This window comes from Sander lucioperca, chromosome 7 (assembly GCF_008315115.2).
Source record: "Sander lucioperca isolate FBNREF2018 chromosome 7, SLUC_FBN_1.2, whole genome shotgun sequence".
In the NCBI taxonomy this organism is placed as follows: domain Eukaryota; kingdom Metazoa; phylum Chordata; class Actinopteri; order Perciformes; family Percidae; genus Sander; species Sander lucioperca.
Window position 1 is genome coordinate 2438050 of NC_050179.1, and position 18263 is coordinate 2456312.

General features: G+C 39.7%; 1 protein-coding gene across 6 annotated transcripts in view; it reads left to right on the forward strand.

Annotated features, from left to right (window-relative positions):
* abcc8 (ATP-binding cassette, sub-family C (CFTR/MRP), member 8) overlaps positions 1-18263 on the forward strand; it is a 67118-nt gene that overhangs the window by 29863 nt on the left and 18992 nt on the right. For 4 of the 6 annotated variants that reach the window (XM_036003187.1, XM_036003188.1, XM_036003189.1 and 1 more), the window contains 10 exons: positions 654-816; positions 2371-2411; positions 2973-3118; positions 5718-5832; positions 6035-6211; positions 8132-8204; positions 8308-8413; positions 13178-13210; positions 15344-15382; positions 15749-15847. In XM_036003187.1, coding sequence (XP_035859080.1) covers positions 654-816; positions 2371-2411; positions 2973-3118; positions 5718-5832; positions 6035-6211; positions 8132-8204; positions 8308-8413; positions 13178-13210; positions 15344-15382; positions 15749-15847 — 992 coding nt within the window. The remainder of the gene's footprint in view (positions 1-653; positions 817-2370; positions 2412-2972; positions 3119-5717; positions 5833-6034; positions 6212-8131; positions 8205-8307; positions 8414-13177; positions 13211-15343; positions 15383-15748; positions 15848-18263) is intronic. The other 2 variants (XM_031282736.2, XM_031282737.2) reach the window with 1 other exon arrangement.

Sequence of the window (18263 nt, forward strand, 5' to 3'; positions counted from 1 at the left end):
ACAGCTGCTAGCGTCGCTTTAGTCTCTTTCTTTTGTTATAATCATGGTAGAATCAAAGAATCTTAGAAACCTAATTTTCTAGTACATCACAGAAAAATGTCTTCAATTGGTGTGACCTCTGAGCTGCGTTTGTTTTAAAGAGATCACGCAGAACTTTGCAAACAGTGTTGGTCAATATTGGCTTGCCCACCTTATACCAGGTAATGAAGTGGATGTAATGAGGGTGTTGAATCATCTCACACACACACACACACACACACACACACACACACACACACACACACACACACACACACACACACACACACACACACACACACACACACACACTTAGCTGGACACCTCAAATTAAGAGTCATTGTCCTCTTGGAGAATTCAATATTTGTTAGAAGGAACGACAAATTATGCAAGATATGCTCATCTCGCCTCAAGCCTTTCTGCTGCTTCTAAGCTCCTTTAGTTGTTGATATTGTGGAGCGGTATTTCATACCAGGGAAGAAACACTTTAATTTAATGGCTTAGATGTTTGTGTTGGCAGTTGAACCCATGAAGTAGAGTTCACGTCGACCTCTGGCTGCGCCTCTTATGGTTTATGTCCTTGATGTGTCAGATTACGTATGTTTAATCAAAGTCTCACTTTTTTCTACTTGCAGGAATACTCCAGTGAACGTCTAAAGAAGACCAATGAGCTGCTGCGGGGCATCAAGCTGCTGAAGCTGTATGCCTGGGAACACATCTTCTGTGACAGTGTGGAGGAAACCAGGGGCAAAGAGCTCACCAGCCTGCAGGCCTTTGCTCTTTACACATCCATCTCCAGTAAGGCCCTTTGTTTTCTCTGCACACACTAAACTTTGCTCTCTCACATTTGGAATAGAAGGTCCCATTTTGTAAAATGTGAGATTTCCGTGTCTTTTGATTATAATGCAGGTTCAGGTGCTATATAAATACTGTGAAAGTATCACAACATTCAATCCACAGAGAAATGCACACAGACCGTGTTCAGAAACTATGCCTTAAAACAAGCTGCCAGGACTTCTGTACCATTGTGATGTTACAAGTATACTATATATACACATAAATATAAACATAATATAAAGTGCTGCTACAGTGCTGTTACAGTCATTCCCTGGCTGAAATGACGGTGGAGAGATGGCAAGATCACAGATGTAGGAAAGAGAAATTAAAACCGAGTGTTTCAGACAGAGGGTGAATATTCAGATATATTCAGACAATCATCTGAAAAAAAATTCTTTTTTAACATGAAAGCATTAAACACTAGCAAACATTAAACATATGCTAGTAGAAACCCAAAATACAAGCATGAATCCAAAAAATTAGCATAATATGGAACATTTTATTGAATAAAAACATTCACAGGAAGGCACACGGCTTTACACTATATCACTATTTACTTGACTATTGTATTTCTATTATAATTCCAACTTTATTGAACCCCACAGTTTCCAGTCAACATTTATAATTCAACACATACGTATGAAAATAACTGGATGTAAATGTAACTAATGTTTTAGGCACAGCTAACATGGATTATTGTATTTTTCATTTCCCATTTACTCTACCTAAGGCATCATAACATGGTCACTCAATACTTATTTGTTTTCTACAGATTGTCCTCAATATCTTCATCCAATTGAACATTGGCTGCAGTCTGCATGGCTCCAGTCCTGTAATAGACTGTTTCCAATCTAAAATCAATAACTGCAGAATTTAAGAAGACTGAGCGATCATGATTTCCTCCTTGACAAGAGTAATGGAACAGAATGATTTCATGACCGTAATAGAAGCCCAGATTTATCTACGTAAAACACTGTCACTGCAGTTACAACCTTGTTTTTATCTTGGCATCCATTCATTTTTTACATGGTATTTCATGACATTTTGAATTAACTGCATAGTTGTTAATGGATGGAGTGTAGCAAAAAATAGGCAACAAAGGGGGAAGACGAGCAACAAATGTCCTTACGGTATGTTATTACCCAGCATGCACTTGGAGACCATTGGTCCAACAGCACACCACAAGCCATGTATTTTTGAGTTAGTTTAATTGGTTTCGAAAGGTTTTTATGAATCCAAATGTTTTTTGAATGTCCTCATCCCATACTGTACATAACCAAATAATCATTCCATTTAAATGACCCACCAAAATATCTGTGAGTTAACATGGATAAACTACTGCTTTTTTGTTGCTGAGAAAAAACAATGTACAGTAGCAATTAAAAAAAAAAGTCAAAAAATAGTAATTAAATAGTAACTAAAAAAAATACTTGTTTTAATATTGTTTATTTTCACTGGGTAAAGTCCTGGAAGATGCCTTCACATCCTCATGTCTGTGTCTTTTCCTACTTTCAGTTTTCATGAATGCAGCCATTCCCATCGCAGCTGTATTGACGGTGAGTTTAAATTCTAGCGCTACCATTAAATGATCCAAACTACTTCGCTCAATGTGCTTATAGTTGTGTCTAGTTATAAACAGAGACAATAACTACTGAGCAGAGAGCATCCTGTTTACTTTCGCCCTGTGTGAAGGACAGAGCGGAGACAGACAGTGCCAGTGTCCAGTGACATTTCACAGTGACACAGTGGAGGACTCCCTGACAGCACAACACTAAATACTGTCTGTATTTATAGAAGTCCTTCATGGTTGTAGACTGGAGAGGTGACACATTGGAAAAATCAGACAGATAGCAGGGAGAAGGACGATTGTAAACGACAGACGTAGACTAGTGATTTAACTTTGATTTGATTTCACCGTGCTCCTCAACCTCTTGATACAAAAACTCAAGTTCTACAGCAACTTGATGCTGACAGCCAGTACAGAGAATGACTTCAGTTTCTCTTTGATGAGGTTTTCACCTTCAACAGGCCATGAATGACTATCAGCCAGTTTAAAGATCTAAATCCATGCGGTTGAGACTAACCTCGGCCATTTTCTCCTCCCTCTCATCCTGCAGACGTTTGTGGTTCATGTTCACATCTCCGAGGACGCTGATCTGTCCCCAGCTGTGGCCTTTGCCTCTCTGTCCCTCTTTCACATCCTGGTCACCCCCCTCTTCCTGCTCTCCAGCGTTGTGCGCTCCACCGTCAAGGCTCTTGTTAGGTGAGAAACTAAAATATATATTTTTTTACAGTAGAGTTCAATGTCAGATTTATCACCTTCATGCAGCTTATCTTTTTTTTTTGAAAAAAATAAATGACAAAGACTACAGTTTCATAATTATAGCACCAGATTAAAACTGGTTTGTTTTTTTAATGTTTATTGGTTAGAAAATGTCTGAAAATAGTCATGTGGAAGGACACTGCAACAACAGAAACAGGAATGACAATAAACAAATTAGTGAAAAGCAACATGATTAGATGAAACACTTGACCTTTTCCTGCAGTAGGTGGATCAGCTGCTTTATCGGATCAGCCTTTGTTCATGTAACAAAGTGCCTCAATTTTCTGTTGTTTTAAGTGTCTCCGAGTGAGACGTTGTGCCTAATTATTTTAGCATTTAGCTTCACAATTAGTTTGGAAGTCAAAACGTCTTGTGATTAGGCTTGATGCTGCACAAGTCAGTAACTCCCCATATATACTGTATGCTGCTTTGCTTATTATAGTGATGCAGTTGATGTAGGTTCACTTTTATTTTTACAGATCTATACAGGGCAATGCAGAGATAAATGATCAACCTTTTATTTTTTTATTTTTTAGCTCACATGCTTATATCTGCAGGAAGAGTGCTCTACTGCTCAAGATGTCTTGATACATTTTAGATAGAAAACAATTACAATAACTTGCAAAAAAAAACAGGAGCACTTGAAAAAAATGGGAATGCAGTGTACAGTAGAAATCCCACTTAAAGTTTGGGTGTTCAGTAAAAACCACAATAGAAACATACTGCAATGTCAAAACATCAAAAGGGTTGGCCTGAGCTGCAAGAGAGTGTATAGTGCAAAAGAATTCAAGTGTTCACTTTCTATGTATAATTAGACATTAGGAAAATTAGAAGAAAATGTCATTTAACATTTGGGTGTTCTGTGAGTAGCAAACTCTTGGTTATTTACTCCTTCTTGAAGCATAATCTTTACCGACGGAGTATTAACAAAATCCAGTATGAATCAATGTACTGCTTAAAAGATTAAATCCGTGTTCCAGAATGTCTGCCTCATGATGTCAATGAAGCAGAACTCTTTTCTTTGAGATTGTACAGGCAAGGAGAGCATGCCAGTTTAAATCCCATCATCACTATCCTTATGTCTTGAAAGGGCAGGAGTTTAATGGGTGGGGATGATGAAACTAACATCAGTCGTTTTCTATATGGGCCTTTAGGAGACATGCTAATTCTGCCTGTGATCCACGGATATGTCTATTTTGGGACTGTGTGATCTGACACACATTGTCAGACACCAGGAACAAAAAAACTTACAGTGAAGATTCAGTTCATCTTCACACCTCAACACGAGAAAATGTCTTCGTGGAGGAAAATAGCCTAATATTGTAAAAGTCATTGTGTTTCAAGAGTCAATACATACACATTGTAACATAAGAACATCATCAGATAATATACATCATACTGATGTCACTATTGCAATGTATTTGCTCTAACACACAGGTTTCACTGTGGCATGTTACCTGCACTTCTCTACTATATACTGAATGTCTTAATCCATGAGACATAGATGAACAAATTGAAGGAAATGAGTCCCAGTGTCAGATCTGACATTAAGCACAGATTTAGTAATTCAATTTAGATACCCTGTATCAGGGAAGCATTTGTATTCATTTAGGTAGTGAAGTAGAAGATAAGTGATTTAACTCAGAGATGTAGAGGTGTGTGTGTGTGTGTGTGTGTGTGTGTGTGTGTGTGTGTGTGTGTGTGTGTGTGTGTGTGTGTGTGTGTGTTCTTGTTTAACTATATTCGTGGGGTCCAAAAACCAGGAATTCAGTATATTTGTGGGGTCCGGACAGCTTTGTGGGGCCAAAATGCTGGACCCCACAAGGTCAAAGGGCTGTTTGAGGGTTAAGACTTGGTTTTAGGATTAGGGTTAGAATTAGGTTATGGTTAGGGTTAGGGTAAGGGTTAAGGTTAGGAATTTAGTTGTGATGGTTAAGGTTAGGGTAAGGGGCTAGGGAATGCATTATGTCAATGACGGGTCCCCACAAAGATAGTGAGACGCACTGTGTGTGTGTGTGTGTGTGTGTGTGTGTGTGTGTGTGTGTGTGTGTGTGTGTGTGTGTGTGTGTGTGTGTGTGTGTGTGTGTGTGTGTGTGTGTGTGTGTGTGTGGGGAGATACATTAAAGATAAAGCTCATCAGGGAAGCATTTGTATTCATTTAGGTAGTGAAGTAGAAGATAAGTGATTTAACTCAGAGATGTGTGTGTGTGTGTGTGTGTGTGTGTGTGTGTGTGTGTGTGTGTGTGTGTGTGTGTGTGTGTGTGTGTGACACAGAGAGATACATTAAAGATAAAGCTCATTGTTAGTGTATCATGTTTCATAGATTTTTCAATCTGTTTCACTGAATGATATGACAGCAGGGATGCTGTTATTTTTACATAAATGAAAGTGAGCTCTTTCAAAGTCTATGTTGCTTTTGGGTGTCTGCTCCACTAATTACATACAGCATTAGTGATCCATCAACAGTATGTTTTGAATACTGATTCATTTTATTTTCATAAGTCATCATACGTTTCTCTGTTTCTTTCTGTTTAATCAGTGTTCAGAAGCTCAGCGAGTTTTTCTCAAGCGATGAGATTGGAGATGAACAGGAGCCCAGAGCAATGGTAACCTCTGGCTCCAGCAATCACAACCAAAATAGATACCAGGCTGTGGTAAGTACATGTAAACACATGTTTTTGGGTTGGCTTGATTTAGATTTAAACTAGTTGGATACTTACAATCTTCCCTTCTGCGACGTCCAGGCTGTCTCACTTTACTGACTGTTGTTTTCTTCCTCCACCTTATCGTCTTCCAATTAATATCACCATTTACCCCTTTGTCCTTTGTGCCTGATGTTATACAACCCTCCCCTAGAAACCCTCTAAATCTTTCCCTTCATCCTCCTCCTCCTCTTTGTCCCGCCACCTCCAGCCGCTAAAGGTGGTGAACCGGAAGCGCCCTCCGAGGGATGACTGGAACAACTACAGCTCACAGGGAGACCACGAGGGCAACAGACCCTACCAGGAGGTTGACCAAGACATCTGTATCAAGGTGAGAGAGACAAAAGGACGGAGTGATGTAATATTCCTCCAGGTTTTATTAAAGGTCCTATGACATGCTGCATTTTTTGGATGCTTTTATATAGGCCTTAGTGGTCCCCTAATACTGTATCTGAAGTCTCTTTCCCGAAATTCAGCCTTGGTGCAGAATTACAGCCACTAGAGCCAGTCCCACAATGAGCTTTCCTTAGGATGTGCCATTTCTGTGTCTGTAGCTTTAAATGCTATTGAGGAGGAGAGAGGGGGGGCAAGGTGGAGGGTGGGGGTGTGGCCTTGACCAACTGCCATGCTTCCCTTGTTTTCAAGCCATGATGTCTCTCTCTTTCTCATGGGTGGGCCAAATTCCCTGGGCGGGCAAAGCAGAGAAAGGGGAGGTAACCTTTCCCCTTATGACATCATAAGGGGAAGATTCCAGATCGGCCCATCTGAGCTTTCATTTGATCAAAGGCTGAGCAGGATACCCAGGGCTCGGTTTACACCTATCACCATTTCTAGCCACTGGGGGACCATAGACAGGCTGGGGGAACTCATATTAATGTTAAAAAACCTCATAAAGTGAAATTTTCATGCCATGGGACCTTTAACATTGCAGTGGTGATGTAGCAGTTAGAGCGGCCTTCACAATTGTGAACATTTTACCTTTTGTTTAAGGTCAGTCATTTCAAATGACACTGACTGAGTTATTGCGGGCAAACACACTTTCTCTCCAGGTTTTGTTAAGACCTTTAGAGATTTCTTTGCATGAGGGACAAAAATCAATAATCAGTTCCTGTTATGTTGTCAACCCTTTGCTATTTTCCAATCATTCAAAAGAAGTTATGGTAAATTATTCCAATCAAAAGAGAGCCTGAAAACAGAAAAGCAGTGCTGGTCAGAGTGTGTTAATAAATACACTGAGGTATAAGGCTGTAAAAAAGCTTCAGGTAAATTGGGTAATTACAATTAATATATTTAAAAATGCAAATTGAACCAAAAAGCTAATAAAACCTTTTATCATCAAACATATCATATGTATTCAAAAATAAATCTGCAATTGGGTTTTGGTTTTGGACTTAAAAAGAATGATCAGACCTTAGTTTACATCTACATAAGGTTACAAACTATATGCTGTGACTATTTTTATGTATCAAACTAATCTTGGCCACAGTATCTTAAAATCCCAAGCACGTTTGACCCCAAAAGTCCGGTTCGTTTGACTAGTGTGTACTGTGCCCGGGTGGACGGTGTGAGGACAATCTTGCTCAGGCACGGTTCAAGGCAACTGGGCCAAGTGTGAGTACGCTGTTAATAATGCGGTATCCATACTATGTTTTTTGCGAAAGTTGGTCAGCAACAGTTTTTTCAAGAACTTTCAAAAAGAAAGGTAGTTTGGAGATTGGCCTATAGTTTTCAAACTGGGCGGGGTCGAAAGAGGTTTTTTTGAGTAGGGGATGAACACTAGCTTTTTTATAAATAGTCAGGTACAGACGTGGAGGAGAGAGAGAGAGGTTGGTAATATAGAGCAGGCTGGGGCCTAAGACAGGAAGGACAGATTAATTGGCTGTCACAAGATGACACATTTTGATAAAACTTGGAATGATGCGTCAAATTTCTGGGCACTGCAATTTTCACAATTGCACTGATTTGCACTTGACATTTGTTATTAATATCTGGGATGCTGTTGATTGGAATTCCATTAAAATGTAAGAAAATTAGTTCTACGTCTAGCTCTGGAAAATTTCAAACTGCAGTGATTCGGCTCCATAAAAAATAAATAGCACCAGTGTCGTCCTTCCCCTGGATCAAGTGAATAAGAAAGAGGTTACATTTACTTCTTATTGCTTCACTGTCACTTTACAGCATTGTGGATGACATGTTTACTGTTTAGTTGTTAAAGAGACATCTGAATATGACTGTGCTATGCTCTCCTCAGATAACTAGCGGTTATTTCACCTGGACCGATGGACCACCAACACTTTCTAATGTGGACATCAAGATTCCTTTTGGTGAGCATCAGGCGGTGTGATGTACAATCTGCCTCTCCTTATTTAGTTCTTGATCCAGTTTCCCTATGCACCTGTTTAATGCATTGCCTCTCAAACCTCTCAGGTAAGCTGACTATGATTGTGGGTCAGGTGGGTTGTGGAAAATCGTCTCTGCTGCTGGCAGCGCTGGGAGAGATGCAGAGAGTGTCAGGAACAGTCACCTGGAACAGGTCAGTTTCGAGTTCACTGTTTTCTGTCTGTGTCAATCCACTCGGATACTTTAGTTAAAACATTTGAATCACTTTTTGCATTTGAATGATTGAGTTTCCTGTCGCCTCATCAGTCTGACAGACAGAGAGGTACACTTTTGTAGCTTTACAGTATCTATACTGTTATGGAAAAACTCAGGAGCAGGATTCTTTCTGTATATGTGAAAAAAGTTTAGGAGACTTTGATGACTTACACAGAAGCATTTAATGAAATCTTGATCGAGGAGACTTATTGTAGGATTAAGCACTACACAATGGATTGGACCACAATATGGTGTTGTATAGTGTTATCCCAATTCTAAAGGATCTGTGTATTTCCATGAAGCATTTATCTCATGTTGAAGGTGTTAAGTTTGGGTTATACAAATATATTGATGGCACCATTACATAGATTTTGGAAGTGACCCTTATGTTACCTAAGTTGACTCCTTGTCTAATCTTAACTACTACATGGTGTGTTCTGAAAATTCTACCACAAATACAACAGTTCATTCAATTACAAAGCAATTAGATGCATGTGCCGTCAGGGAAATCCATGTACTGTATGTTATACAGTTCATTCTTGAAATTAAATCCAATCCAGAGGTGAAAGGTTAATTTGAAAAGAATTACATTCATGGAGACCCAGAGCACTCTGGTCAATATTCTTTTTCTCACCCTCAGTCTTTTTGGCGTTCAGACTCGTGTCTGGTAATTGGTCTGTCAGGGAGCTTTTATTTATGCATTTTCTTGCAGCAATACATTCTATGTCCTGACAAGGCAATGCAATTACCATCAAAATCAGACCTTTTACCACGACATGGCAATATAACATAAATGGATTTGTAATTCAGTGAAAAAGAACTGATACTGCAAAACCACTGCGCTAAATGAATGAAATGTCCCTGTAGTACTTCACATTGCAAGAACACTCACAGGAATATAATCTCCTGCATTTCAGTTTCTTTTCATTGTGTTGGCGGATGGTTCAGTAAATTTTGTGGCTGTGGCGGTGATTATTTTGTGTACTGTTGCACTAAATAATTTCTCTCCTCTGATCGGTTTTTGTTTAGTTAAAAAAATGGCAATCCACTGTTTAGTTAAGACAGCAGACCAACACAAAGGGAGCACGTTAGAGTCTTTCTGAGAAAGTCCTTATCTTGCAGCAGAATGTGAATGGCCAATTAGAAGTTTCAGCAAAACTAAACCCAGTGGATCGAGAAAAACAGAGCACATTTGAAAAAGCTCAGCTGAAACTGCATACTCATATCCCACCCGATGCATTCTGGGAGTCATTAGCTCCTATCTCCTGCATCTGAGTATCTTGTCACCTCCCCAGGATAGCGCCGCTATTGGGCTCCACTTGTCAACAAAGTTTAGTTCCCCCTACTTGATTATCACGGTGTCCCTGGCAGCCACACACACACACACACACACACACACACACACACACACACACACACACACACACATACACACACACTCAGTCACACACAGTTCCTCCCACACAGTTCCTCCTTCTGTTCCAATGCCAGGGCCGAGCTGGCACTGCCTCTGATATTAGATTGGATTGTACACCCTGCCGGGTGCCCAACCCTCTCACTTATCACGTGTCCCAGGGAGAGACTAAGGAGCTGTCATTTAGATTTTGCCCTCCTGAAGCATTCAGACACATTAAGATGAGTTTGTCCTTATGTTTTCACTATGTTGTTGTTGTTGTAGTTATTGTTGTGCTGTGTTTTAGTCAGCAACATTTAGAGCTACACATGTATGTAAAGTTATAAGGTATGGGTCTGTGAGTATGCGACAGATTCGGCACAGATCACAAACCAGCAGATACAAGTCACTGACATAAGAAATGCACATAAAGCAAAAGGCAATACCAGTGCAGCATGTGCCTGACAGGAATGAAGTGCATGACTAATGAGAGGAGGGAGCAATCTCGTCACATTTATGAAGATGAGGTCTCATTGATGCGTGACGATGATTGGTGGTTTTGAGAGTCAGCTGTAACTGAATAGCTGATGGTGTTTATATCTTCAGCCTGAGCTAACATTGCTCCATGTCTTTATATAATCAACTAATATATGAACTACTTAAGTTACTTGAAAAAACAGACTCATTATTTAACATTTACTGTTATTTATGCGTTATTATCAATCCCACTACTTTTTTTGGCAAGCATTCAAGTGCTAGGTTGATGATCTTCCTCAACGGATGGACTTGCCCAGTTTTCACAGAATTTCCTTTTTCTGGGCACTTTAGGGATTTCTTGTCCATGTAGTCTTAAATGTTGAAATTGAAATTGACCTATGGAAACAGCAGTTGACAAAACACTCTCAGCACAAGGTCCACTATTCGGTAACTACTGGTTCCCAAGATCAAGAATAAACTTTCAATCTCAAATGGTAATGAGTGTTTGAAGTTTTTTCTGACATGCTTTCTCGTCAGTGTAGTGTCCCTTCTTTTCTTTTCTCTGAGCTTAGGGCTGTACCTAACATTGCAGGAAAAGGCCATAGCAATTGGTTCAATGATAAGACAGCAGTATGACAACATCATCAGGAACAAGTTGTGCTTTATGCTTTTAGTGTCTAGATACTGAAATATCTGCTTGCTTGAGTAGTTTCTGATTAAATAAAACCTGTTAGTGGATGAAATTACAAGTCATGGAGGGCGGCATCTTTCTTTGGGGGATGACGTGTCTACCAACACCATATTTTACAAACACAACCTCTCATTTCCATCAGTGGGACCCCCCCCTAACCCAACCACTCCTCCTCACCCACCTGCTCCCTTTTGCTCTCGTTGTCCCTCTCCCACTCCAAATATGGCACAGAGCGAGGGAGCGTCTGGTATTTCTCTGTTGGTAAAAACTATTTCTATCTAATGTCCAGTCAATTTATGATTTGTCTTGAGTGGGAAAAATTGCTGTAGAAAGCATAAGATACATTAAACATACAACATGAAATTGAAACATACAGCAGTTGACACGTGCCCAGGGTGGCTTACACCTTTGCACAGTTGAGAAATTATCCTGAGTCGTTAAAGCTCCTCTGTAGCAAGCTTAAGTGTCAACCATAACCCTACGGTGGCTATAAATAATGCAATGAACATGTAATGGTCTCCGTGCAGGTTGGATATCTTGTGTGCAGTGAGGTCAAGAGTCTCAAAACTGGGCAGCAAAGCCAGTTGGATAGCGAGGTTGTGACCTCAAACCTGCTGATGTAATTACCTGCAACACATCAACTAGCTGATCCCAGCCTGAAACGAGCACTTCATTGTAAAGTATATTGTTTGTAGCTGGGTGTCAGAACTGAAAAACACAAAAGCAAGGGAAGAAAAAGCCTTCTTTAAGAGACTAAAATTAATGGTTGTTGACAAATAGGGCTGCATCCTCAGGCGTGGTCATCACAATCAACATGCACCATTACTCCCTGTCATCATTAGGGGGCTTGAAGTTTTAATGATGGACATTTAAGTTAATTTAGGACAGTTAGAAACTGAGGGAAGTTCCTTAGCCTGGCTTTGATGATAGGTCTTGAATTTCTCGCTGCTGATAGAAACTGTCCTGTACGACTCCCTCATGAATTCTCCTCTAGTGTGACCTTTCATCCTAAAGGTGTTGATAGACATCAGTGGAAAATAGCCCTCAGTGCTTCAGAGATAAAAGCTGTAAGTCATCAACTCCGGCATGATTGCCCTGTTTTTACGATTTCTGCAGGATAAAGATAATCAGCTGTCCATTCAGACTTCAGTGTCTTTCAAGTGTAGTTAGGTGATGAGGTCTGATGAGGTAATTTTCTCAAGGGGTATTTTCATTGGGAGTTGTTAAAAAGTGCACAGTTTAGCCCTGCTAATTGAGGAAATCTCCATCCCCTAAAAGAAAGTCAATTTTATATTTGAAATGTTGATTTTTATGTTTTTACATACATTAACATACATTTACATTTACATGTGACATTTTAAAATATTTTTTCTAAGTTGTAAAAAGTTGTTATACCAATTCATGTTGTAGATGAGCCAATGTGGATAATTGGCCTCTCCTGTCACATCTGTTCACTTCTGTGTTGTTTAAAAAAACAAAAAAAACATGTATTTTGTTTAAATACATCGCAAACATATTTGTTCTGTTATATATAGGTCATAAATTCCGCTCAACACCTCCGGCCTAGACCTACAACGTTCACTTCAATGTTATTTTATTTTACACAGTCAGTAGACACAGCGGTGTTTAACATGTTTGTTGCATGTCAGAGCTTCTTAAATGTCAGTCACCAGTTCACTTCCTAACAGCTGCTGCAGTGAACTGTTGGAACTCAGAGTCACCTTCTCAGAACAAGAGAGGTGTCAAATTGGCAAACCTAAAAATACACCGCAGCTTGTACTGAGCATGTGCAAAGCTCCAAACAGCCAATACGATCTTAATGAATTTTAGAACTAGGAGTCTGAATGTGAATTGTTATGTGCAAGTGTGAGTGTACTGTATGTGTGTACAATTTGAGACATTTAATTATTCTAAAAATAAGAATTTATGGGAGTTGAAGGGCTGTTACAAATTACATAACCAGGTTGGGAGTATTCACTGTATTTTTTACAACTTTTGATGAGGAACAACTGCAGAATTGTTTGATACACTTCCACTTATATACAGTATATATATATATATATATATATATATATATATATATATATATATATATATATATATATATACACACATAATTTGTTTTGTTCTATTTTCTGCAGCCTGCCAAACCTGGAGTCTGAGGGAGATGAAAGGTAAGTCAGAGAGAGTAAACAGGAAAAAAATGCCCAAGCACCCAAACATCAACCAGTGCAAACATCATATATTTTTAGATCTGCCTTAAATGACAATTTTAAACCTGCATGAAGATCTGAGATTGAGGACAAAAGTTAGTATGAATCAACTACGTTCAAAAATATTTGTAGCCTTTGTAGCCAAAGTGCAAATGTACTGCAGTACACTATCTTTGATGAGAGGAAAGACATTTGATTTAGCTGTTGTGCATGAACAATAGTGGAGTGGAGACTGTAAATCCCACTTATAAATACAGCTCTGTTGACATTTCATAATTGTCACAGGTTTAGCTAATGCAAATGGTGTAATTTTAGCGCGCGCACACACACACACACACACACACACACACACACACACACACACACACACACACACACACACACACACACACACACACACACACACACATAATGGGTAATGGGTGGCATCCATGTCGGCCTGTGTTTGCCAACAGTATGTCAACAGAGCATTTGACAGCTGGTGTCTTATCATTGGCTGTTTCTGTCTAACTGGACACTGACAAAATAGGAAACTTTTAGCTCTGTAAGTCTATTGATAGCGTTATGCTTTAAGTGTGTGTCAACGGAAGCGTCTGGTGAATAACAGTATAGGACATTATGTTGTTTTTTATAGTCTGGGCACAGTGAAAAAAAGACAGTTTTAATGTGCAGTGTAAACAAAATACTAAATCTGTAAGTACCTCACCCCATGAACAATAGCATGTTACTTGAAATGATCATTTTCATTTTTTCACCCAAGTCATTTCAGAGCTCAGAATGTATATAGAATAGCACTCAGGATTAGTTAGATTTTGTCATAAAACAATATATAGAAATCATACTTCCAAATATATACCCAGTACACAAAACAAAACAATAAATAGCATGAAACACAATCAAGATATAATAAAACTCAAGCATGACACTTTAAAATGTAACATAATATGTCATATTTTTATAGTGGTGTTGGCCACATTAAACTTTCAGGGCTACATAACAATAAAAGGAAAAGCCTACTCCCTTAATAATTTCTAACTACGTGTTGCTCGTCACTAAAGTTATCAAATTCGTCATCCAGAGAGAGATTTATCATCTAAGTAATTGCAGTTGAGAAAACAAATCCCCAGCTAACTGTACATTTTACTGGGGACTTTAGTATTTTTAGCTCACCCTGTCTCTTTGCTCTGGGACTGTTGATGGCGAGAAAAGTAAAAGCTTCCGAAAAGATAAGGGACACTGCTGCCTAGTCAGGAAGGAAGGATGGGACATAGTGTGTGTGTGTCATCTCAACCCAGAGTCCATCTTAATGAGTCTTTGTTGTCCTCTCAGGATGAAATTGGTTTGCTCAAAAACATACCAGCCAGTAAAAACGGAGAGGAAAGAAATCAACTCATTTCATTGAACTTCATTCAATCTTCTTATTTCCCCCAGAAAGTCACATCAGTCTTTTTGTTTATTTGATAATTCTGGAACACATTCTGATGCCAGAAATACAGTTGCACAAGTTTAGTGTATGTATAGTGTTTAAGCAAGTACACACAAATCATTCTTTTCTCACCTTAAGCACCCTGCCTTTACAGTTATAGTGCAGCTTACAGAGAGAGACATACGCTAGATGAACAGGATACCAGCGAACAGCAACAAACATCCCGTCAGCCACAGACCCCGTGTTGACGTACTCATCTCAGCCAGAGGAATCAGATCCTCCGAGAGCTGAATGAGTCAGAGTCCAAACGGGTTGATTTCCATATCAGCAAATTACAGGAAGAAGAATTGGGAGGAGGTGGGGTGGGCGGGGGGGTTATTTAAAGGAAGGACAAGATCTCAGCTAATGATAGATGTGTTCATGTAGGGCAGTGGATGGTTGGCCTGCTGTTTGGTCTGCTGAGCAATGAAATGATTGCCATAGTGCGGGAAGCGTGTATGGGTTAGTGTGCGTGTGTGTGTGTGTGTGTGTGTGTGTGTGTGTGTGTGTGTGTTTGTTTTCTGTTAATCATTACAGGATGAAAGTGGAGCCGATAATCTGTTTATCTCAAAGGGGACAGTATGGCTTATTTCATGTTTTTGTGTGTGTGTTTGATATTTTCTCTGCAGTCCCACGGACAGAGATGCAGCAGGTGACGGAGAAATCAGGTGAGCTCAGACAACAACATGCCACACGGCAGGCGGTCTCCATGGAGACGCGTCACGATTATCCGCAGAGGAGAACAGCAATTATCATGTTTTATCTGGAAATCCACTGACGATAATAGAGAACCAGATATTCCCTCTGCTCACACACTTAGCCCCGACCCTCAGCTGCATATTGACTACACAAATACGCCACAGTCTCTAATGAGTTTTTATAATACATCACCAGCTATTAAAGGTTGAGGAGTCCCTGTGGTCCAGAGGTCAAACCGTAACCTGTGTGTGTCATTAAGAATTCAAATTTGAGCATAGAGAACAGATCACATTGATTGTTTGACACTTCTCTATGTGTATATAAACCTCTGGTAGGAAGAGAGGCGCTGTGGCCTACGCTTCCCAGAAGCCCTGGCTGTTGAATGCGACACTGGTGGAGAACATTACCTTTGAGATGCCCATGATCAAACCGAGGTAAGACCTTATACCTGCACCAAACCAGTGGTTTAAAAAAAAATGGTGGTATGAGAGGTTATGTCTGTTTAAACCGTGCTGAACTCCTCCACGGGTGCTGCTGTTGGATAGGGCGATAGGAGTGTGCCGCACACTGCAAGTAGTGGAAACAGATGTGACTTACTAGATATTTTATGATTTTATTAGACAGTCAACAGTAAAGAGATGACAAGAAATTGGAGGCCAAAGATGGGAAACAACAGACATCACAGGTCCCTGGCCGACTCAAACAGGGGCAATTGGCACTGTAAACCCTGAGGCCACCAGGGCACAGCAACCACAAATACATTTAATTTATTATGCACAAACAAAAATAGCAAATTGCTAATGAAGGACTGCAGTAAGAGTAGAAAACACACATTTCAGCTAAGTTTTTTCCTCAATGCTGAAAAAAGAGCTGCCCACTGTACAGACACCTATTCTTGAATGTTCCTTGAAAAGATGACAAACGACAGGTCAAATTTGTTCAAAGGAATTCAATTTGGTCTACTCTTGATACATCATTGATACATTATTAATGTGGATAAACTAAATATTAAAAACACCTCTTACTATACAGTCCAACAGCACCACAAACCGAAGCAAACAGCACCTCCAAAATGACCATAAAGTTGAATCAGCTCCCATGTTTCCACAAAAACTGACATTATAACCTCTATGAAGGACAGATTTATTGGCCGACTGATGTATAAGCCTGCATTAGTTTTCGCTAGGTGTAGCGGATAAACTGGCAACTGAGTGTATTAGTTAGTTCATCGGTCAAGGTTGCATTCCAACATTCTGTTTTCAATGCAAACTCTTTTGTTTGAATGTTTTTAGTTTGTGGATGTGCTTCACATTGAACAAAACTTTATAGACTGTACTCTTGCATTAGTAACCACTAATAACATTAACAACTGAACGTTATGTTGCTTCAATGCTGTCAATGTGGCACCCATAATCACAGAAAAACTAGCTCTCTAAGGACATTCTCATTTAAAATGACATTCAGAGTTGTTCATTATAACGGATTAATCAATATGTTGTCAGGCCAAGCTGTTAGGCCAAAATAGAGCCAATAACCTTCCTGCTCCCTGACGCCACTGTGGTAAATTGGATGTATCGATGCCTGATTGAGTCAACAGTTTCAATCCAGTATAAAAAAGCCAGAGCTTGACTTCCCAAATAACTTGTTTTGACACGGAGACACCTCGAGCCAGACCAGTCTTGGCAGAAGGTGTCTTTTGGCTGTGCAACTTCTACAGTTTCAATCACTCCTGGCTCAACAACATAATGCTGTTTTTAGCCTGCACGAGCACAATCAAAAATACACACACACACATTCTCTTTTACTGACATACACACAAACTCAATTGCACACACTCATCATGTTCATCCACACAGCAAATGGTCTTCCTAAAAAGGTCAGTTGCTTCGATTTATGGTTGTGGCCGGGCTCTTTCTAGTTCTAATGGACTCTTTTTTTAAATACATCAGAAGGACAGCTGTGGTTTGTTGCTGTTGAGATGTTTGCCAAACCTGCATTGCCTCTCATTGCTGTCTCCTCTGTCTTTCTCTCTCCCTCCCCCCCAGTCCTGTCCTGTTGTCAATTTATTCTCTGGTGAAATCCAGAGGAACAAACTCACTTTCGGGCTGCAGCATGAGGCGTTTCCGAAAAGCTTGAAGCTGTTATCATCATGTGCACAACAGTCGGTTAAAGCACAAGTTATACAGTTATTTCAAACTTGGCTTGGGTGGATGTACAATAAGTTACAAAAGCTTGGCTTTTCTGCAGTCTTTCAATATTACATTATATTTTGAGCTAATTAGCTAAACACCAGTAGGCTGTTTTTAGAATGCACACAACATTTTTGATAGTGACAATATTGACAATAGCTTGGCTATTTAAAAAAATGGCGGGTTTGTGCAGGATTTCCCATGTCGCGCTAGTGACGGTTCTCTCTGACCAATCAGTGGTCTGCAGTGTTTTAACGCCACCATCGGCTCAGCTCGCTTGGAACGTCGACTGATTAGTACTACTTTTGTAGTACTATCCAGAACTTTTGCTAATGGAAAACCGAAAAAGACTGAATCGAGTCATACTATGCAGTGGAAAAGCGGCAATAGTCTTGTTAACACAGTATTTTTCTACTAACTTGTCCTTTTCCAGTGGAGGTTTTGGGCTTCTTGTCCTGCTTATAAGACATTCATGTAGCCATGCATCTGGCAGAGTAACTGCTCAGGCAGTGTGCTGCAAGAGATTTGACTGGTTCTTATATTATATAACACTGTGGATTAATAAATCAATGAACCATTGTGAATTGTTAGATTCAGACTATAACCTAGCCTACTGGTGAGGGCACATTCAGTTCATTAATATTAATCAACCACTTCTGGC